The 23474-nt window shown below is 27.1% G+C and overlaps 1 protein-coding gene across 1 annotated transcript; it reads right to left on the reverse strand.

The window, feature by feature from the left end:
• Positions 1-2053: 2053 nt before the first annotated feature.
• On the reverse strand, positions 2054-6389 carry LOC145833703 (glycine--tRNA ligase-like). The gene is made up of 3 exons (XM_082940852.1): positions 6240-6389; positions 2821-4766; positions 2054-2600 (listed from the first exon to the last, which is right to left on the reverse strand). The coding sequence occupies exons 2-3, from the start codon at positions 4762-4764 to the stop codon at positions 2346-2348; spliced, it is 2199 nt and encodes a 732-aa protein (XP_082796978.1). The 5' UTR covers positions 4765-4766; positions 6240-6389; the 3' UTR covers positions 2054-2345.
• Positions 6390-23474: the final 17085 nt, after the last annotated feature.

The following is a 23474-nucleotide window of genomic DNA, read 5'->3' on the forward strand; positions in this document are numbered from 1 at the left end:
AAGTTTTTAGTTTTTAATACTTCTCTTTCCCTTCATAACGTTTTGGTTTTTAATAATTTTGTGCCCGAGATATAAAATTTAATTAAGACTATAAATGGGAAAAGTACGGCTCGCTATTGTCTACAAAGTTTAAGTGGAATGCGGCCTTTTAGAAAGTTAAACAGGCCTTGCTAATTAAATGTTGAAACTTACAATAAATATTCTGGAATTTTAAATGAAGAACAAAACATAGTCATAGATAAACTCTACCGTTTACAGGAGCTTAGAAACCAACACTAGATATAGTAAAAAAAGATAACATAAAATTATTTTATGTCGAAATAAATTGTATAATTGAGTTTTTTTCCTAAAATGAGTGCCCCGACCCGTCAAAGATCACCCTATATCACAAAATAATCAAAGTAATGATTGGTGTGTAGCTCTATGACTCAAAGGTCTTTTTACACATAAGGTCCTTGACCATATATGTTAATGTCAATTTTTATAGTTCTTGGTGAACCTAAGACTAAAGCTTGTTTAAAATTTTCTTTTATAAATTAAACGACTATTAATATATTAAAAATATTTTGGTGTTAATTAAATCAAAATAAGTAGTATTGCAAACAGTATTTAAAAAACGTTACGTTTTTAATCAACTAACTTAGGTTTATTCTACTTTTTCAAAACAAATATTTATTTACGATGTAGGTAGACTATCAGTTTAATTTAAAAAACTTAGATAAAAACTACAAATTTTTATAATATCCGTTATTTATAACAGTGTTGACAAAAAAATTCTAGTTCACGACAAAAATATAAAATAGGTACGTTCAACAAGATGATTTACCAATTACCGGTGTGTACGACAACTGTTTTGAGCTAGTTGTTACTGAGAAAATTACGTAAAGCATATACAGGAGCTCACGCAAGTTCAACATAAAATCTACATTTAATACCCTATCACGAGTTATAAGCCATTATTTTTGCTATAAAGTTAATCTGATAATCAGTAACGAAGTTTCGTAGAGTCGTTTTTGTTAAACGTGTCTCAAAAAAAATATTTATATGCGCGATATAAACACGACTTAATTTTTTTTAAACCTTTTTGTTTTGATTAAATTTTTGTTTAATTTATATGACTCTGCTGGTAGTAAAGTTATTTTTGTATAGCTCAAAATAATTTTGATATCTATTTGCAAAGTTTTTGAAATCGATAATGTTGTTTTATTTAACTTCTAAAAATAATATTAAACTTGTTAAGTTAGCAAAATAAAGAGCTGCTGTTTTTTTAGAATTTGTTTTATACCAACGTTTTTTTACTATTTTAAAATATAAATTAGTTAATATAACTTAGTTTAAACATGCCATTAATGTATATAAAACTATAATCATTTTTTTCTTAATAAAAAGTGCATCCTCCATATCTATTTTCCAATGTTTAGCTTAGATTTTGCCTGTATAAAGATAAATTTCTTAATATCTATTTATTATGTTTTGTTTAATCTATTTCTCAAGTAAAAGTTTTAGGTCATTCGTTAAATTACACATATTGTTAACTTAAATCTTTATTATATTGAACACTTTAGTAATTTTCATGGTTTAACTTTCAAAATTATATTTTAAAGTGGAAGCCGGACACTTAAGTAAATCATTGTATTTTATAACTAAGAAAAGATTTACAGTTTTTTAGTGTATGTAAATAAATTGTTTTCACTGATATGAAAAGTTATACCTTGTCTATTGTTGGATAAATAAATTTCTACGTTAAACACAGTGTTAAAATTAAAGTCTTTTAATTATATTGTTTTATTTCATGGTGTTCTTCACTCTAAATTTATAGATCTTGTTTTATATCAAGATTGTTTACTATTTGTTATTAAACTTATACTAAAAGTATGATTTTTGAAATATTGTTTAATTAGTACCAAACTAAAATGGATATGCAATTACTAGGTAATTTCGATATTTTCAATAAGTTGCTTGATTTTATTTGTATTCTATATATTCTTGTGGCTGTAGAGACCTGATGATTTTCAAAAAAAGATCAGAAAAAAACAATAATCATCACTTTTAGTTCAATAGTTTATTTTCCACGAAAATAAAGATTAGCTACTATATACGAGTATAAATATTAGCTAGGTTAAATGTTTTCGATTAAAACTTTTGTAGAACGAACTTATTAATTCTTAATATAAGTTAGTATAAAATTTGGATTAAAAACTGTTCAACTTCAAAACATTTTGTTCACTATACTAAACAAATACTTAAATATACATCCTACCCAACAAGAAATAAAGCGTTTCAAATTTTAATAAATAAAATATTCTAAATCAATAATCTAACCGCCACCCTCGAACCTTCAAATTTTAATCGGCCGACTGACCGGTGTGTTCGGGGTAATCCTCTTTAACCTGCTTCCAGTCCACCTTACCGCCGACCAGCTCGGCCACGATGCCCGGCAGCTGGTCCACGCTGGCGCGGATCTGGTACAAGTCGTCCCTGTTTCGAAGGGTTGCAGTGTTGAACTTGACCGTGTCGAAGTCGACGGTTATGCCGAAGGGGATTCCGATTTCGTCGGTTCTCGCGTACCTCTTGCCCACAGACGCCGAAGATTTGTCCACCTAAAATATAAATGGACATAACTGTCAAAAAATTTTTGCCTAGTACTTTTTTTTTCAACGTTGCGGTAAGGCTTATAATTTTAATAATTTGTTAAATTTAAAATCAATTTTAAAACATAATTGGATAAAGTTATAATATCGGCTAATGTTAGCACTTATTGCTAATCAAACAAAAATAAGTATTTCAGTTGGTCAAAACGCTATTAGAAAATTAAAATACCTTATTTGTCACTCCTAATTCAACGAGCTGCTTTCGAATGGTTTCGATGTAGGGCAGCAGTTCTTCCTTGTTGCTGAGCGGCAAGAGCGACACCTTGTAAGGCGCAACGCTGGCAGGGAAGGAGAAGAAAGTCCTTCTCTCGTCCAGCTCTCTCGCCTTGAAGTTGTGCTCGAGCACGGCGTACATGAGCCTTCCGAGGCCGAACGAGGGCTCTATTACGTGCGGCAGGTACTTTTCCACGTGCACGGTCTTGGTGCCCCTCTTGACTGTGACCATCTCGGAAGTGACCTGCACCGTGGAAGAGTCTTCCAGCTGGCAGTTGAACGCCTCCTCCCTGCTGAAGGCCGCCTCCATCTGCTTCACGTCCTCCTCGCCCAAGTTCTCCAACGCGGCGGTCACTTTTCCCGCCTGCCTCTTGAATGTCTTGCCGACAACTTTTTTGTTGGTCACCACCTCGCACGTGTCTTCCTGACGCGGTTCGGAAAGAGGTCTTTCGGCGGACAAGCTGACTTTGGACGCGCTGGCGTGGCACTGCAGGTCAAAGCACGACCTGTCGGCGCAACCAATGCACTCCACCCAGCCGTGCGAAGTCAGGCACTCGAGATCCCAGCAGTCTTTGGCGTAGTGCGCCATTTCGTTTTCCATGTGCTGTCTGAACTTCATCTTCGTTGGGTCTATTCCTATCTTCAAGCAGAAAAGCTTTATTCTCACCATATAGTAGCCAAGAGTCTCATTGTTAAGTATTCCCTTTTCAACAGCTTCGCCAACGGAAATGTACTGTGGCTTTTCTCCTCCTGTCTGCGACTCTTTGGTGAATAGCAAAAGCTTTTCGTCCCTTATTGAATCGAAACCGGGATGGTTCTTGTTTTCAGGATCCATAAAATGTTCGATCTCTGCCATCTGAAACTCGCGAACGCGCAAAAGACCTTGGCGGGGTGAAATTTCGTTTCTGTAGGCAATTCCAATCTGAGCCGAGGCAAATGGCAACTTGCCTTCATTGAACTCAAGCAGCCTTTTAAAGTTGAGAAATATTCCCTGAGCCGTTTCGGGTCTGAAATAGGCGGGAGACTCTGTGCCTGGTCCGATGCTGGACTTGAACATGAGGTTGAAAAGAGCTGGCTCAGTGATGTCGTTGTTGCTGAGAGGCGCTTTCACGTTCAACTCGCTCATGTTCTTTCTGAGCCCCTCCAAATCCAAATTGTCAATTTGCTTCACCAGGGCTCTGTATTTTTCCTTTTCATCCTCTTTGACTTTTTTGTCTTGGATTTTCTTGGTCAGGAAGTCCTCAAGAAGGTGGTCAGCTCTGTAGTAAGCTCCAGTTTTTTCATCCTTAACCATGTAGTCCGCAAACTTGGCAATGTGACCAGACGCGCTGAGGACGTTTTCAGGGGTGAGAGACGGGCATTCGACCTCGAGCATGTCTTCGTTGTCAACGAAGTGCTGCTTCCAAATAGATATTATGTTGTTTTTCAACTTGCATCCTACTGGTCCAAAGTCATACAATCCGCTAACTCCACCATAGAGCTCGTAACTCTGGTTGTAAATCTTTCTGCGCTTCACGACATCTTCAAGCAGATCTCTGTTGAAGTTGTCTTTGGGAAGAAGCTCCTTTTCCTTATTCTCTAGCTCTTTCTTCCTAATTTTCAGCTCAGCAACAGCTCTCTGAATCTCTTCAATGTCTCCCTTTTTACTTTTGAGCTCTGTCACTTTTTCACTTTGTTCCTTAACAGATTTTCTGAAAGGCGCGAGTTTTTCTTCTGCTTCTATTTCCTGCATGGCCAATGAGTTTTTTTCCAATCTCTCAAGTTTAGTCTTCAGCTGCAATTGCTCTCTTTGACGACTGGCGACTTCTGCAAGTGCGAGATTTTTCTTGCTTACTTTGAATGTTAAGTTTGTTCTAAAGTGTCTAAATTGAAATGCGAGCAGTGAAAAGCTCTTTAGCATTCCTGTAAAATAAACATGAGTCTGTTATTGTGAACCTTTATGTAAAAGAAATATATTGTTTGTATTCAAAACTCTTTACAGAATTGTAGAGTTATATTTTAATAAATAAGTAAATACTGTTAGATTTTATTTATATCAAATACAGCTTTCTTAAAAAATTTTAGTGACAAAAAACCATTAAATAAAATTAGATATTAAGTAAGACATTTCAGAAACTTTTATTTTAAACAGAACTTTGTTACAAATTGGTCTACAATTTTAGATTTTTTACTCGCTAATTTAATACAACAGTTATACTGAGTTTTAGGTTCGATATATTGCACGGAGTAATTTAGGTGCATACTTAAATGTCTGTTTTTATTATATTACAACGATTTTTTTTGTTGAAATACTTCAGCATAACATTGTTATTAATTATTACTTCAAACATCATAAATTAATGAAATAACAAACTAAAACAAGTTGCTTAACTTTTGATAAATCAAGTCATTTTTATTTTTATACTTAGTCAAAAAGTAATTTTGATAGCTGATATTTATACTTAATTCAAACCTAACTAATTGTTTACTTAATAACATATAATGATTTTATATATCACAAAACACTTTACTATTCATGTTATACATCACGATTCATATATGATATAAATACATGACTATTAATGATATAAAATAAAAACAGAATACTCATTAAAAATACTATAAATAACTCATAAAATAAATTGTTAGTTCATTATATAAACTAAGTGCATAATTTATATCACAACATAAATTTCTATTATAATTAATTGTATTAACCATTAAAAAATTATTCAACCAAGCAAAAAAAAAAGTTTTCTACATTTTTTTAGTTTTATCTGATGCTATCCTGTCTTTTTTCAAATTGATTTTTCAGTGTAATGGGAACTTTGTAAACACTTTTTTAATGAAATTATTTAAGTGTCAGAACTTGTAAAAGGAGCATAACTACTTTACTTTTAAAACAGAAATTAGTACATACATTTGTATTTCGTTTTATGGTATAACGTTTAAACTTGGTATCTTAGTGCTAGATTACTTAAATAAACATAAATATAGGACAAAAATTCATTGATATGGTAAGCAAGCATTTATGAAAACAAAGCAAATTAAACAAAAACTGTAAAAAATAAGTTGGATAATGAATGAAGATTGAAGAAACAGCACTAAAATGACATCGAAATGACATACTGAGAAAAACAACAACATCAAAAATGCATGCGATTGCAGAAAAGCATATAAATGTTAAATTAATGGAGGCTGTAGACAGGAAAACTCATTAAAAGAGTCGATGGTAAAACAAAGAAAAGTATAAAATATGTTAAGTACAGATAAAATAAATAAAATTAATTTTAATGCACAAAACAACAATGAACAGCAAGCAAATCATCAAAACTATCAGAAATACATACATGCTACATAATTATCATAACAAGTACACTAACTAAAAAAACAAACCGAAAATATGAACTGAAATGAAGAACAAAAGGAGTAATCAAAAAGTTGAACTTCAGTAAACTACATGTAAGTTGTGTCAAGAAAGAAATTGTTTTAACAGAAGAAATGAGCTGATTGGTACAGGTAAACTTCAAGCAAAATATTTACTAAAAAACTGGAAAAGTAGAAAAAAATTATTGATATTTTTTTTTCTTTGTAATTGTTTAAGATATTATATGTGGTAGAACTTTTAAACTTTTAGTGAACGACCAATAACATATTCAAACAAAAAAATATAAAGCTTTAACCAATTTATATACATTATATCGCACAATAATCTACGTATTCATTTATTTTTTTAGTACTTTACTTAAAAGACTTTAGTACTTTTTTTAGTGGGTAGGTGTCAGAAAAGCACAGCACCACTCACACGGTGACACTTTAGCACGGACTTACACTTTAGCACGGCGTAACATTAGCACATAGTGACAGTTTAGCACAGAGTATCACTTTAGCACGGGGTGACACTTTAGCACGGCGTCACTTTAGCACAGAATGACACTTTAGCAGGGTGTGACATTTTTGCACGTAAAAACTTTAAATCTTTTAAAATTTTTATTTAAATAATGTTTAATTATCTAAAATAATTAACTTAAACAAACAAAAAATTATAAAAATTAGTTGTAACACTTTTAAAAAAATCACCCTAAAAAATCTACAAAATAAGTTTTTACTATGGGCTTTAAATGAAATAAGAATGTTTTTGATCTTTATATTTCTAACTTTTTATTTAAAACTTACGCTTAAAGTTTAGTCTTATTAGAATTAGTTAATGCATTTAAAAAAGTTTTAATAATCTTAGAGCTTATATTTATTTCTAGCTTTATTAAGATATTTTTATGTCGAAAACTTTAAAGTAAAAGTATCAAAATATTTTCATCTAAAATTAAATAGTAAAACAAGCTAAAAAAGTTTTTAAATTTACTTTTGTCTTAGTTCTAAGGAAAGCTAAAACTTGTAGCTCATTTAAAGCTTATTCATTTTTAGTTTATATGTTGCATAGTTCGTTTTTAGATTTTTAAACAATGCAGTACCTAATGTTATTTAAGTAAAGAAAAAAAAATGCAAAATAAATTCTGTGCTTAAATGACACTCTGTGCTAAAGTGTCACTCTGTGCTTAAGTGACACTCTATGCTAAAGTGTCACTCCGTACTAAAATGACGCCGTGCTAAATTGACACTCTGTGCTAAAGTTTCACTCCGTGCTAAAGTGTCACACCGTGCTAAATTGTCACACCGTGCTAAGGTGTCACTCCGTGCTAAAGTGTCACCCGTGCTTTTCTGACCTGTTCCCTTTTTTAGTACTAAACTTTTTGAAAGTATTTTACTTTTGTTTATTGGTTATTTTAATCGGTTGGAAGACTTTTCAAATTCAGACAATTTTATTGCTAAAAAAAATAATTTAAGGGACAACTCAAAAAATTATGTATATAAAAAAAACAAAAAAAAAACATGAAGGCTTAACTAATATCTACAAGCATTTTTTTTTTCTTTTGCAAAAATTTCATTATTTTTCAAGATATGGCTAAATTAAGTTTAAAATGTAGTAAATTCTAGTAACTGTTAAATATCTCAAATTTTTATTTTTATTTTTGCAGAAAAGAAAAAATGGCTTGTAGATATTTTAACAAGACCTACATGTGTATTTTTTATTTTTATCAAGTTCATATATTACTTTTTGAGAGATGGTCTCATATAATTTTTCATAATAATTTGGATTGTCCAAATTTGAATTGTCATGTAACTATTTTAATCAACCAAGTTTTGCATTTTTTCTTTAAATTAAGGGCATAGGGGAGGTCCGACATTTTTTTCACTAAAAATAACATTGTATTTTATATGAAAGCTTAAAGTATAATCTACAAGCCAGTTTTTATAGAATTAAAAAATCTTATTTAACTTTTGAAATATTGTAATTTTTATAAAAATTTTCCAATACAAACGTATGGAACGTAAATTTTTCAGAGTCAATTTTCTTTGAAATTAAAAAAATCACTAAAAATCTATTTTCTCCTTCATTTTTTGAGCTAAAAACCTCAAACTTCCAGGAAATGTTTCTTTTATAGTTTAAAAGACTTTGAATGTTGGAATTTTAAAAATATTGAAAAATAAAAATTTTAGATAAAAAAAACAAAAAAAAAAGGTGGTTTTTTTTTATTAAAAAAAATTATTTTTCAAAATTATAAAAAATCCTGCATTCAATCTTTTTGAAATTTAATAATACACTTTCTGTGAAAATTTGAAGAAGATTTGTTGAAAAATGAAGGAGGAGATAGATTTTTAGTGAAATGGTCTTTTTTTGCGTTTTTAGTTTGCGCCTTCCATAAGGAACCTATTGAGGTCACCAACTTTGACCGCTCATATCTCAAATTTTTTTTTGAATTTTTTCAAGCGGTTAAAAATTTCTGATAGCACAGATAAAACTCTATAAAATAAGACCAACTTGTAAAAATCAAGGTGGACCCCGCCTATGCCCTTAAACAAAACTATTAATGACTAAGTAAAGAATCATTTATCCAAAACAAGATTTATTTTTGCATAAACAGTTTTATTTTATCTATATTCTTTGAAAGTGAACACATAGTTTCAGGGTTGCCACTCTTTTAGTCAAAAATCTGTCCTGAGTGACAAAAACTGCTTAAAGTGACCTGAAACTGGCCTGAATCATCATGAGTTTTTTCAAATCCTTAAAAAGTATTCTTTTTTAACTTTTGAAAAATAATAAAAATTTAGTTTGTTAACTAATTTATTTTAAAAAATATATTACAGCTATTCCAACTAAATCTCATTAAAATCTATAAAAAAAAGTAATCTGAGATTTTTAAAAATTCTAAAATTGTCTTGATTAAAAATTAATTTGTACTAAGTCAGCCTGAGTTTTTTTTCTTAATATTCGAGTTATCTGTTCAAAATATAGGTTTAATTGTTTGCTAACAAAAGATCCTAGTGAAGTAACTTCAATGGAATTAAATAAAAACAAATTATACAGTAATCTTCCTTTATTCTAGCAACATATGTTTCTGTGTGTCAACAAATCAACACACTTCAACTGGGTTCTGTAAAAAAAATAATTACTGTAATGAGAAAATAGAAGCATAGTATAAAGTAGGTGCATACATGTTTTCATTAAAATAAGATATTTTCTACAGATAATAGTTATTAATAGGTGAAATACTTAATATTAAATCCGGCTGTTATAAAACTATATAATATTTGTGATTATTAAGTCTAAAATAAGTAAAGTAAACTAAATTACACAACAAAACAACAAATCATAATATAAACAAACAACTCACGTTAATGGGAAAGATAACTAATTCAAACTTTATTGTTGTTAACTAATGAAAAATACATTGTAAATTAATTATCGGTCAGTACATTGTAAGCCCAATAACAATTTTGTTTTTTGTGTTTTGTTTTTTCTTAAAGTTTAATTTTTCATTTTTGATTTTTACATTTGAACTAAATCTGTTTCCTAATTCTATATAACTTTGATTCAAACATTACAAACATTCAACATATAAAATACATGTTACATCAAGTTTCTGTGACTTTTATTGCCTTCAGCGTCGTTAAGTTTGATTAAACTTCATTGATTCACTAACTAATGGTTAATGTTTTATATTTGTTCAAAATAGATTACATAAAAACTAACTTAAGGTTCTTTGCAATACAAATTAAATAGTTTAAATAACTTACATTGTGACGTAATTATTAGTTGTAACAAATGTATTTTTCATTAGTTAACAACAATAAAATTTGAATTAGTTATCTTGCCCTTTAACGTGAGTTGTTTGTTTATATTATGATTTGTTGTTTTGTTGTATAATTTAGCTTACTTTACTTATTTTAGACTTAATAATCACAAATATTATATAGTTTTATAACAGTCGGATTTAATATTGAGTATTTCACCTATTAATAACTATTATCTGTAGAAAATATCTTATTTTAATGAAAACATGTATACACCTACTTTATTCTATGCTTCTATTCTCTCATTACAGTAATTATTTTTTTACAGAACCCAGTTGAAGTGTGTTGATTCGTTGACACACAGAAACATATGTTCGTAGAATAAAGGAAGATTACTGTATAATTTGTTTTTATTCGAGTTATCCTGATTTTTTCAAAAACTTGAAATATCCTGAGTTATCCCAAGTTATCCTAAATGTGTAGTGTTTATAACCACAGAGTGCTCTTCCTCAGAAACTGAAGTCACACAATAAACAAACAATCACTGAACTTGGTACTATAGAGCTCAATGCTTTATCACATATAAAGTATACTTAAATAAAAACAAACAGTACTTAATGTAAATTTCAAGTTAAATGTTTAACCAACATATTATCTTCAGAAACAGTGATAAATAAATTACAAATTTTACAGGTATTATGTCTTAATAAATATGTAAATAACTTAAGTTATACAAACATGATGTACATTGCTAAAACTGAAAACTTTTAATAACTCATATAAATAAAGTGATTTGAAGTAGTTTTACAGTGTTTTAAAGATAGTATGGAGGGAAATACATAGTACTACACAACCATTACAGATTCAAGGTTCCCATAAAAATAACTGAAAATAAATGGAGGTAGTCAAGGAAAAAACTTTGGTGCTGTTTTGATGTTTAATCTAATAACATTTGGTGTATAAATGCTTAACAATAGTTTGTTTTTTTTTTTTGCCTGTGGTTAATAAACAAACACCTTGTAAATTTACACTATTTTAATAGAATTTACAGTATCATCAGGAAGGTTTTTTGTCCAAACTTTAAAATCATCCTCATCTAGTCATTAATCACTAAAGCATGTTTTAAATTGTATTTTAGCCATACTGATATGAATTTTTTTCTTAACAAAATAAAAACCTGAAAAATATAAAACTTATGTTGACCTATGCTACTTTCTTCTAAAACATTAGAAAAAAAACCTATTTACAGTAACACCATACTATACTTTTTTTTTCAATCTGTGATTTATTTAAAACAAAAAACAAATATTAATTCTATTAGTAAACTTCCTAAATTATAAAAATGTTAACGTTAAACTGAAAAATAAACAATTGACAAATATTAGCATCCATTGTATAATTTTTACTTTAAAATTTAACAAAAAAAAAATATTTATTATAAATTTTAAAAAACCTTAAAAAGTAATAGTAGATAAAATAGAATTAACAGTGTTTTGTAAATCTAATTTTTTTTAAATATTTTACACCAGTTAAAATAAAAGTAAATAAATTCTAATTCAGAGCATGCTTTATTCTGTAAACAAAAACAAATTTAGTCAACCTTCTAAAAATGAGCTATTCAGAATGAAGTATGAAATTACCACTTTTTACACCTTAATTCTTTACTTTTTTTTATTTTACCTTAAATAAAATTAAAACAAACAACAACTTTTAAAAATACTGTGTAACATCCCCTTTAATTATTTTATTTTTACAACTTAAATAAACATAAGTATTATTTTTTGAACAAATTTTATACGATATATTATCACAAAATAATTTAGCACTAGGCAAAAAACAGCAAAATCAAAGAAAATAAAATGATTTTTTGGAAAATTGCAAGAATCCAGGGAAGGGGGAATCCTGCAGATTGATACATAATTAATAAAAATGAAACATATATTCTGACAGAATGTATTAGTAGCAATAATTTTATTTGTGTTTAACTTTAATATTAGTTTGAATAAAAATAAATCAGTCCAATGGAATTTATAATGCTTTTGAAAAATATTTAATTATAATAATTTTATTAACAGTTTAATTCAAACTATATTTTTGTAAGGGCTTCAATATGTTCTTTGTTCAAGTTTGCCACTCTTTGAAATAAAAAAATAATTTAAGTCAAGCTGAATTTATTAGAAACCTCAAAAAGAATTTTACATCTTTGGAGTTTATTTCAATTTTTTTTTGGTAATTTCAGGGTTACCATTCTTTGTGTCAAAAAATTATCCTAAGTGATAAAAAATGTTATAGTCATTCTGAGATTTAAAAATCCTTAAAAAAAACCTTCAACATTTTGTAAAAGTACTAAATTAAGTTTAAAAAATCAATAAATATCAAGTTTTTAAACAAAACTGGTTATAAAAAATCAATATATTAAAATTGGAACAATTAAATCTCATTAAAGATCTTGTAAAAACTGGACTGAGAGTTAGAAAAAATCTTGAAACTATTCTTAGTATTAAAAATGATGGCTTGAGTATACTGAGGGTGTGGGAACCTTGCAGTACCAAATGAAGTGTTATATAATTCAGAAAAGTTAAAAGTAAACAGTACTACCTAAAAGGAAAGACTTATGTTCCCTTATTGCAGAAGATGATGGGTGCACTCTGAGTTCTTTACAGACAAACGCTGACACATTGTTGATTGTAGAAGCTTCTTCCAATATACACAACAAAAAAAATATGTTGTGGGGAATTGTTATGCCAGATTAATTAGTGAGTGGTCTTCAGACAAATGGTATATGGCTTTTTCTTAATGTAGAAGTGGTGATGGGACTTACAAGATTGACCACCTCATGAGAATTTTAGATAGGAGAAAATTGAAGTGGAAATATCTACCTGAACGTGATTTGCTAAACTTGCATTTTAGTTTTATACTTGACTGTAAAATTGATTAGAGAAATATTAAATTAAAGATCTATTGCTTTTTTACTGAGAAATCATACCTAAACAGCATAGTTACTAGAAGGGCTATCTTTTGAAAACATTTAAGGGCATAGGGGGGGTAAACATTTTTTTCATATTTTGATCTTATTTATTAGTTTTTACCAAGCTACAGATGCTTTTTACAAATTTCCTTTTACAAACAAGCAATACTTAAAAAAAATTGTCAAAACAAAATTGTAAAAATTTGTAAATTTATTAAAAAAAAAAAACTTTTTTTTTGTTCATTTTTTATACAAAATTTTCATTTTTTTATTTTTTAAAAATTCTTTCTAACAAATTTTTTTAAATATATCAAGAAACAGTTCCTGAAATTTTGAGGTAGTTATCTTAGAAAGTGTACAAGAACATAGATGCTAAGTGAAATAGTTTATTTTTGCTGTTTTAGTTTGCGCCACCCATAAGGAACCTATTGTTGCCTCCAACTTTGACCAGCTATTTCTCAAAAAATATTTTGAATTTATAAAATCTGTAAAAAGCATCTTGTAGTTTAGTAAATATATAAAATATTTATATAAAATATAAATATATATATAAAATATATATATATAAAATTAGATCAAATTGCCCTTAAACTAAAGTATATTTTTTTATGTTTAAGAACATTATGTTTACCTAACTTTTTTAAACAGAAGCCCATTAGGTTTTATTAATTCTAAAAGTATTGTCATTTTGCAGTACTGTTATTACTTAATTATGCAGTACAATGTTCATTTAACTTTTAAATGTTCTTTTTGCAATCATAAACTTAATATTTAATACAGCATGATATTATCTCTTTAAGAAAAAATTATCAATTTTTAACAATTTGTAATAATACATATTTAAATAACTATTTCAAGTGATTTTTAACATTTATAGCTAAATGAAATGGCAAATCTAATATTCCAATAATATACATACAATATCACCTAAACTTGATAGGTAAATAAATACAACTTCAAAGTTTCATTTTACAATAGAAATAATAGTTCATAATAAATAACCAGCTATTCTTTTTAGTTCTGAAAAAAGTACCATTTTTAACAGATAAAATTTTCATACTTTGTGCAATCATGACATCATAATACATCAAAAGTAGTTGAAATGTTTTTAAATGCATACGTAATAGTGTAAACTTTTCTTAAAGATATAATTTATGAGTTTATAGTCTATGACATGTATAAGTAATTTTTTACTATTTAAATGAAAATTTGAAATGTGTGATTTATTGAGGCCAAAACTGTTTTTTAGCATGCAATTTTTTTTTCAATTTTGAGATTTTTTTTTCTTAATGAAGCCAAAACACATTTAAATCAACCAGTTCATGCAAATTTGATGGTATACTCACAATTTCCACCTAATTTTTATTCAAAGTTTAATTATTTTTCTTTTTCTTTTTTCTATCACTGTTACTCCTAACTCTTACCCCTGGTCCATAACGATTCTCAGATTTGATCATGTGGGAATTGTGCACTGAGCAAGTCCCAAATTTGATAAGATGACTAAAAAAATGTGCTGTATTCCTAGCCCCTATAATAGCTTAAGGATTTAATATTGAAAACAAAAACACAATAAAAAATATTGACTCATAAAAAGTAGTCTGAGATAATAAACTTCATTTTGTAGTTCAGTCATGAATAAATTTAATACACTAATGATGTTGTGAAATATTTTTAGTTGTCTTATTTATCAAAGTTATAGGAGATTAATTGTGAAAACTTGTAACAGAATATTGAAGACTTTTAAAACATTTCCTATTTTTGTGTAGATTTAGAAAGTAATTATGACAGGGTGGCCACTGTTTTAATATAAATTTCTTTCTGGTTTTATAAAATTCTTCCAGGTTTTTTTGCAGTACGAGTTTTTTTGTTTTTTTTTTTTTTGCTAATGGTTAATTTTGAATTTAACAGTATAAAATTACAAAAAAGAAAGTGCAATGCTACTTTAAATGTGGTTTATAGTATAGAAAACTTTAAAAAAAATTAAATAAAAAAAATCTTTTTTATTTATAACATTTGTTTTTTATTTAATCAAAATCTTATAAGTTTGCATGTAGATATTGTTCAAAACTCCAGGTTTTTAAAGATATATATTTATTATTCTAGGTTTATTACTAAAAACGATTAAATACAAATTAATTTCTGCCTAAATTTACAAACATTTTTTGTTATTCAAGATTTTTCAAGAAAGAGGTCCACCTGTTTTGATTTCCTGGAATACTTTTTTTAAGTATAGAAATAAATTTGGCTTTATTACTCCATTTATAGTTACGAAAACTTGTATGTGATGTTAAAGACATTATTCTAATCTCTTTTTAGTTTCAAGTTAATTGATTGAGTAAATATGAAGTAACAAAAACAAATTCCTTAATAATTTTAAATTAAGCTTAGTAAACAATTGTAATAAGAACTAAATGGATCAATTAAAATTCAAAAGTCATTTTAAAAAGTCCAAAAACAATATGGATGTACTGTACATTAAAAAAATATTAAACTAATAAATTCAAAATATTGTAAAACTTGAGTTTATTTAAAACACTGTATTTTTTTATAAAAGTTAAAATTACATTAACAGTAGCAGTGAAATATACATCATTAAGGACATAGGGGGGGGGGGGGGGTAAACACCCTTTTTTGGTTTTTGATCTTATTTTATATAGCTTTTACTAAGCTACAAGATGCTTTTTACAGATTTAAAAAATTCAAAATAATTTATGAGATATAGCCGGTCAAAGTCGAAGGCAACAATAGGATCCTAATGGGAGGCGCAAACTAAAACAGCTAATAACTAGAAATCACTAAGAAAAAAAACTGTTTTTTTTTTTGTTTATATTTTTAATAAGATTTTTATTTTTTAATTTTTTGAAAATTCCTTCCGACAGAATTTTCTAAATATATCAAGTAACATTTCCTAAAAGTTTGAGTTATTTATCTTAAAAAACGTAGAAGATAGATTTTTAGTGAAATAGTCTATTTTTGCTGTTTTAGTTTGCGCCTCCCATAAGGAACCCATTGTTGGCTCCAACTTTTACCGGCTATATCTCAAAAACTATTTTGAATTTTTTTAATCTGTGAAAAGCATTTTGTAGCTTAGTAAAAACTATATAAAATAAGATCAAAAACCAAAAAAGGGTGTTTACCCCCCCCCCCTATGACGTTTCTATAGTTAGCTTAATATTTGCATCCTTAAATTCATATTTATATCCTAGGGCACCAAACCATTAATTGAGGTTGTATAGTTTTAATACTTCATATATGTGTTCTTGTAAGTCGTCTGAACCTTAAATTGAAATTAAATATTAAAAAAAAAACATTTCTGACGTCATAATTGACACTTGAAGACAAAAAACCCGTAAAAACCGTCTATTTACGTATACCCTAGTGCACCAAACCTTAAATTGAGGTTGTATAGTTTTAATACTTTATATATGTGTTCTTGTAAGTCGTCTGAACCTTAACTTGAAATTAAAAATTGAAAAAAAAAACATTTCTGACGTCATAATCAACACTTGAAGACAAAAAACCCGTATTAACCGTCTAGTTACGTATACCCTAGGGCACCAAACCATTAATTGAGGTTGTATAGTTTTAATACTTCATATATGTGTTCTTGTAAGTCGTCTTAACCTTAACTTGAAATTAACAATTAAAAAAAAAACATTTTTGATGTCATAATCGACACTTGAAGACGAAAAACCCGTAAAAACCGTCTATTTACGTATACCCTAGGGCACCAAACCTTAAACTGAGGTTGTATAGTTTTAATACTTAATATATGTGTTTTTGTGAGTCGTCTGAACCTTAACTTGAATTTGAAATTAAAAAAAAACATTTCTGACGTCATAATTGACACTTGAAGACGAAAAACCCGTAAAAACCGTCTAGTTACGTATACCCTAGGGCACCAAACCTTAAATTGAGGTTTTATAGTTTTAAATACTTCATATATGTGTTCTTGTAAGTCGTCTGAACCTTAACTTGAAATTAAAATTTAAAAAAAAAGCAAGTTTTTATGAGATGTAGTTAGTTCGAATACTATTTAAATATAAGTTTTGTGTAATAATATTAATAATCTAATTGTCCTCAATAGAAAAATAAAAAGTAATAGTTAAATTTCTAGAATAAGCGTAACTTAAATACATTTTTAGTTTATTATCGAAAAGAATGTGTATATATTTGATGCCTTCCATAACCAATATGAAGAAGAAGATGAAGGCAAAAAGTTTATAGATAACATTAAGTTAGTACATTATTAGCCATAATTATAGAATGGTTTTTTTTTAAACTTAATTTCATTTTGTTACGTTAATATATATTTTTTTAAGTATGAGTAACACTTTTTTTTACAATTTAGGCAACAGGTAAAAAGAAATAGTGATTTGTTAAAAAAAGTTAGACAGTTAAAAGTTATAAGAATAACCCACAACCGACAAAAAGATCATAATAGCTGCGGACTACATGTCATCGAGGTAAAAAATAAATTTTATTTTAGTGTATAAAAATAATAAAAACTATAGGTATCCTATATCATTAAATTGTTCATATTAGTATTACTTTTCAGGCTGCAGAGCAAATACTATCGAAGTATCCAGTTTTCCCAAAAAAAATAAAGATAATAACAGATTGTCAGGAAAATCATTTGAAAAGATTAAATATAGCGACGAGTTTGATTAGGGATGGAGGTAAAACTGATTTTTACAAAGTTTTCTAATATTTATTGACACAGAGATAAATTAAGAAAGTATTAAGATATTATGTTTAAACTATTAAGTAAATATTTAAATAAAATACTCTACAGTTGTAAACGTGAATGCATGTAACATTTGCCAATGGTACCAACCAATTAAGCTTCAAAGACAGAACCTAGATGAGAATGAAAAAATAAAATGGGTTAGATTTTTATTTATATCAAATGTTTGTAAATTTAATAAAAACTTTCAAGTAGTTACGATTTTAAATATATTTGAACTAAACAGTATACCACTTTATTACAGTTAGGCTGCGACAACTGTAATAAATGGTACCATAAAAGCTGCCTGAAGATGACGGACAACACTTACGATGTGCTAAAATCTCAAAAATACTATTGCCGTTATTGCAAATATATAGCTACCAATGAACAATTAAATTAAATTGTTAAATAAATTATAACATCATTAGTATTTTTTGTTATTCTACTACAAAAACTAGTATTATTATTTTTGAACAGTAAAACATTAGTTTAATCTATTTTAATGACGTCAGAAATGTTTTTTTAATTTTTATTTCAAGTTAAGGTTTAGACGACTTACAAGAACACATATATGAAGTATTAAAACTATACAACCTCAATTTAAGGTTTGGTGCCCTAGGATATACGTAACTAGACGGTTTTTACGGGTTTTTTGTCTTCAAGTGTCGATTATGACGTCAGAAATATTTTTTTTTTAATTTTAATTTCAAGTTAAGGTTTAGACGACTTACAAGAACACATATATGAAGTATTAAAACTATACAACCTCAATTTCAGGTTTGGTGCCCTAGGGTATACGTAACTAGACGGTTTTTACGGGTTTTTCGTCTTCAAGTGTCGATTATGACGTCAGAAATGTATTATTTTTTAATTTTTAATTTCAAGTTAAGGTTCAGACGACTTACAAGAACACATATATAAAGTATTAAAACTATACAACCTCAATTTAAGGTTTGGTGTCCTAGGTTATACGTAACTAGACGGTTTTTACGGGTTTTTCGTCTTCAAGTGTTGATTATGACGTCAAAAATGTTTTTTTTTAATTTTTAATTTCAAGTTAAGGTTAAGACGACTTAGAATAACACATATATAAGGTGTTAAAACTATACAATCTCAATTTAAAGTTTGGTGCCCTAGGGTATACGTAAATAGATGGTTTTTACGGGTTTTTTGTCTTCAAGTGTCGATTATGACGTCAGAAATGTTTTTGTTTTAATTTTTAACTTCAAGTTAACGTTCAGACGACTTACAAGAACACATATATAAAGTATTAAAACTAAACAACCTCAATTTAAGGTTTGGTGCCCTAGGATATAAATATGAATATAAGGATGCAAATATTAAGCTAACTATAGAAACGTCCCCCTATGCCCTTAATAACAAACAAAAATAAATTTAATTTTAAGCCTTGGTATACAATAGAATAAAAATAGTAAAAGACTAAAGAGTTTCCCTTAAAAGCTCAAAGCTTTGTTGATCAACTGCTCCATTAAGTTATGGTAACCTAAAATCTTATACTATCCTTAATTAGACTAAATACATGGTAACTATTGTACAAAAAATTTGTGGACAATTAATATACATTTTTTTTAATGGTAAAAGAGGTAATTAACTAGGATGATGTCACACTAATATCAAAATGGATTTAGATTAAAATTCATTTAGTTTAGGCTCTAAATCTAAACCAAAATTTTAGAATGTGTTTTTTTCTAAATAAATACATCAATAAGGTACGCATATGCATGAGGTAAACACCCACATATTTTTAATTACTCATTTATCTAATGTATTTCTAGGTTCTTTTTAAAAAGTACGCACACTTGAGTAAGTTATGTTATCAATGTATTTATTTTGTTAAAAGCACAGGTAATTACCTAGGATGATGTCACACCAATATTTAACTGAAAATATATTATATTTGATGTGTTTTTTAAACATAATTATAGGCTAAAAATCAATGTTTTAAGCCTAATATGTTAAATCTAAAAAGATATTTTGTTTTAAACAAACTTTAGAAATGCATACTAAGATTTAAATTTACTTATGATAAAATAAAATATTTAGTAAACTTTATTTTACAATATTGTAATCAATATAAGTTATTGTATTGATATAATTACTTTGTATTGTCAAATAAAAGTGATTAAACATTTAAGTTTTAATAGTTTATGATAAAAAAGTTCAATTTTATATAAGTATTTGTAAGTATAGTATAATTTTTTAGCTAAAAAATATATTTAAAAAAACATTGAATATAATATATTTTCAGTTTGATATTGGTGCAACATCATCCTAGAAACTACCCCAAGCTTTACCCCTTGCAACAATAAACGTTTGCTGAGGAAAATGGAGTGTGTAACATTATGTGTAATTTTACCTGTCATATTAATATTTAACTTTTAATTGGTCAAAAATAAAATTTATCTTTTTAACAAAAAAATTGGAGAACACTGTAAGGCTAAAATCTGAACAATTTAATCACAAAGTGTGTAAAAATCATAAAGCTCTACTAAGTTTATAGTTTCGTAATAACTAAATAAAAAGTTTTCTTTTTAAACTAAGTTTAAAAACAGCATCATTTAAGATTAATATCAGCCTTCTTAATGGTTAGTTTTGTTTTTATTCACTGAAAAATTTATCAAAAATTATCATAAACAATTGTATATATTTTTTTTTTGGTAAAAAACATCTGTTTCCAACTCTACCCCTTGCAATGATAAATGTATTCTGGGGAATATACAATTATGAATTTCTCCATTGTGCAAAAAAAAATGATAAACCTTGTTGGTTTACATTATTTTCTAAATTATGTACACGGTAATTTAGTGTTATTTTGTAAAAATTGCTATAATCTATGTAAATAAGTGGAAGTGGGAAACTTGGAAATATTTCTTTTGATTTGACTATTAGCTTCATTTAGTTTTATTAGCCCTGTAATAAAAGTAGCAACTAAGGGAATTTTGAGAATTCAAGACTAATATGTACTTTATACCTTTTAGCTTGTTTTTAAATATTTTATTTATGGCAGATTTTTTTTACAACATGGCAGTAGGTAAGGTAGATACTTTTTATTTGATTGTCAAATAAAATGTTAGAGTATTTGATGTTTTTTTATGAAAAGTATTCTAATAAGAACTAAATAAATATAAAAGATCTGAAATCATTAAATCAAAATTTCTAGTTCAATAATACTTTATAAACGTACAATAAAACTAAAAAAAAATTAGTAAATTAAAAACCATAATTGTAAAAAAAAACAGAATAGTCACTCAAATATAATAATTATAATTGAACTTATATGACAATAACTTTTTAAGACTGTTTACGTAGAAAATTCATTTTAGAACAAAATTTTTATATTAAAATTATTTTATAAATTGTTAAGACATTTACTTTTATCAAAGGAATTGTTAAAAAAAATAGTAGTATAGTATTAAAAGAAACAAGATTAATTTATGAATTGCAAAATTCATCTGCAAAATGCATATGTCACCTGTTAATAAATTTTTATAAATTTTTATTTATAATAATACAGCATAAAATTTTTAAATAAGCTACTTTTATATTTAATTTGTATTAAAAAAAAACTGCTAAATACAAAAATTTTCCTATTAGATTTAGCACTGCTTTATAATTATTAAAATTTCTACATAGTTGTTTTTTAAATTTATTAGTGTATTAGTAAAGAACTTTACTAAGAAATTTTATCTGTGCAAATAAACTTACTAGTTCTTAAAAAGAAAAAAATTAAATTGATAAGATTAATTTATCGATTAATTTGTAACTAACAATAGATTTACTTGTTATTTATTATTACTACTATTGTTGTCGTTATCATTATTGTTTCTTTTTACAAAGAAAGCTATTTTAATGTTTTAACTACTTTTTTAACTTGTTTAAGTTTTTTTTGTCGAAGGTGAGCTCTTACATCTAGACATTTGTTCAAACTTGTAAAAACTGAGAATATTTAATAAAATGATAATTTAATTTTGATGGTAATAGTTTAACAATGAGTTATATTTCCACAGGAAATAGCTCAACTAAAAAGGTGCAAACAAATATCGATGACACAATTTCATGTTCAAGGTATTTTATGATCAATAACAAAGTTAATTGAAATAACACATAAAATTAATCAACCTAAACCGGATAGGATATGCTCTTTGTGTAGTGTAGAAAGATTAGAAATTGCCTTCGCTGACAAAATCATCCCTTTAACTCCAGAACTGAATTAATCGGTAAATGCAGACACTTTGATAAACTTTACTTTGAATGTTATGTCAATTCTTTGCAAATTTTACCTTTTATAAGTTTGTTGTATTGGTATTTTTATATTATGCCACATCTAATAACTACTTTAATAACTTTTATCTAACTCTTCTTATAATTTAAACTAGAATTCTATAATGATTCTTAAATCATGTTTAAGTTTTTTCTTGCTTGTTTCTTACAGTTATAATTATAATTTAATTAATATTCATTAATTACACTTAACATTACTTAGTAATAGTATATATAGCCTTGTCAATCTTGCTTTATCGAGTTTATTAAATTGTGATCATTGCATAACGCATAAAACACAGTGTTAAATAAGAACTCTGAATTTGGAATTGTCTCATAGATATATTTATCTTATTCTTTTTTAATTAAGTTTAAGCAAAGTTTTTATTTTTTAAAGGTTACAGCTCTGTTTTATTATTATCCTTTTAAATTACAGCTTTTTTTTTCTAAATATTATAGTATGTTATTATTTTTTGTAAGTTAAGATAAGTGGATAGTAAAGTCCAAATATTTAAACATACTTCTTTGCAACTTAAAAACTTATTCTTACTTTTTTTTTTCATATAAAGTTAATAAAAAGTCTAATTATATGCTGAAACTATTGATAAAAATTAAAGCTAAAAACACTTTAGATTAAATTTGTATCTTTTAACATAGAGTACAGTATACAAATGATGTGTTTTTAATGTCAGAAATTGTTTTATAAATATATATGTTTATTTATTTTAATACCAATTTTAACAGCACTATTTCTTTTTTAAACTAACATATGTTTCTGTGTGTTGTAGTTTTCTTTAAATAATTTGCGTGAAAAATTTCTTAGCATTTATTTTGGTTTCAAAAGTACTCTGAAATATTTTTGCTGGTGTAGACCGGTTTAATAACAATTTTGTGTGTTTAAAGTATAAATGTTATTGGTTTTTTCAATCATAATGAACAGTTAACGACCTCAACTGTTTTGAAATAATAGAACCTTTGATGTCTCTCTTTTTATCATTTTTCGTGTTAATCTTTTGGCTTTGTTTGAATGTTGAATAGTCGGTTTTATGAATTTCAATAAATTTGTTGATTTGGTATTTATAATATTTTTGGGTACAGATGCTTAAGTAGATAGTTTTTTATTTTTGTAACATCTTTAAAAATTCCAAGAAGTTCTGCATACACCTACTCTACAGATCAGAGCTTCTCCTATACTGAGAGATATCACAACAAGTTTTCCTAAAGATTTCAGAACACTGTGGAACTCACAAAAACAGCGCAATACTTGACCACCTATTTAGTTGTGACCACTGTCAAAACTCAGACATAGTACAAAACTTAAAAATGATGTAAAAAAGCGAACTCTACAGCCTGGAATCAGTAATGATTGAGGAAGAACGGCTTAACTTATATACGCAAATAAAATTGAAATGAAAAGCAAAACTATTAACAATTTACTATTTAACTTATTTTTACTTTAGTTTTACTTTTTTAACTCTAAAACTTGTATTTGTTTAAATCCTATAACCATACTTCAAATTTT

Source organism: Thalia democratica, chromosome 4 (genome assembly GCF_965202585.1).
Source record: "Thalia democratica chromosome 4, ktThaDemo2.hap1.1, whole genome shotgun sequence".
Taxonomy (NCBI): Eukaryota; Metazoa; Chordata; class Thaliacea; order Salpida; family Salpidae; genus Thalia; species Thalia democratica.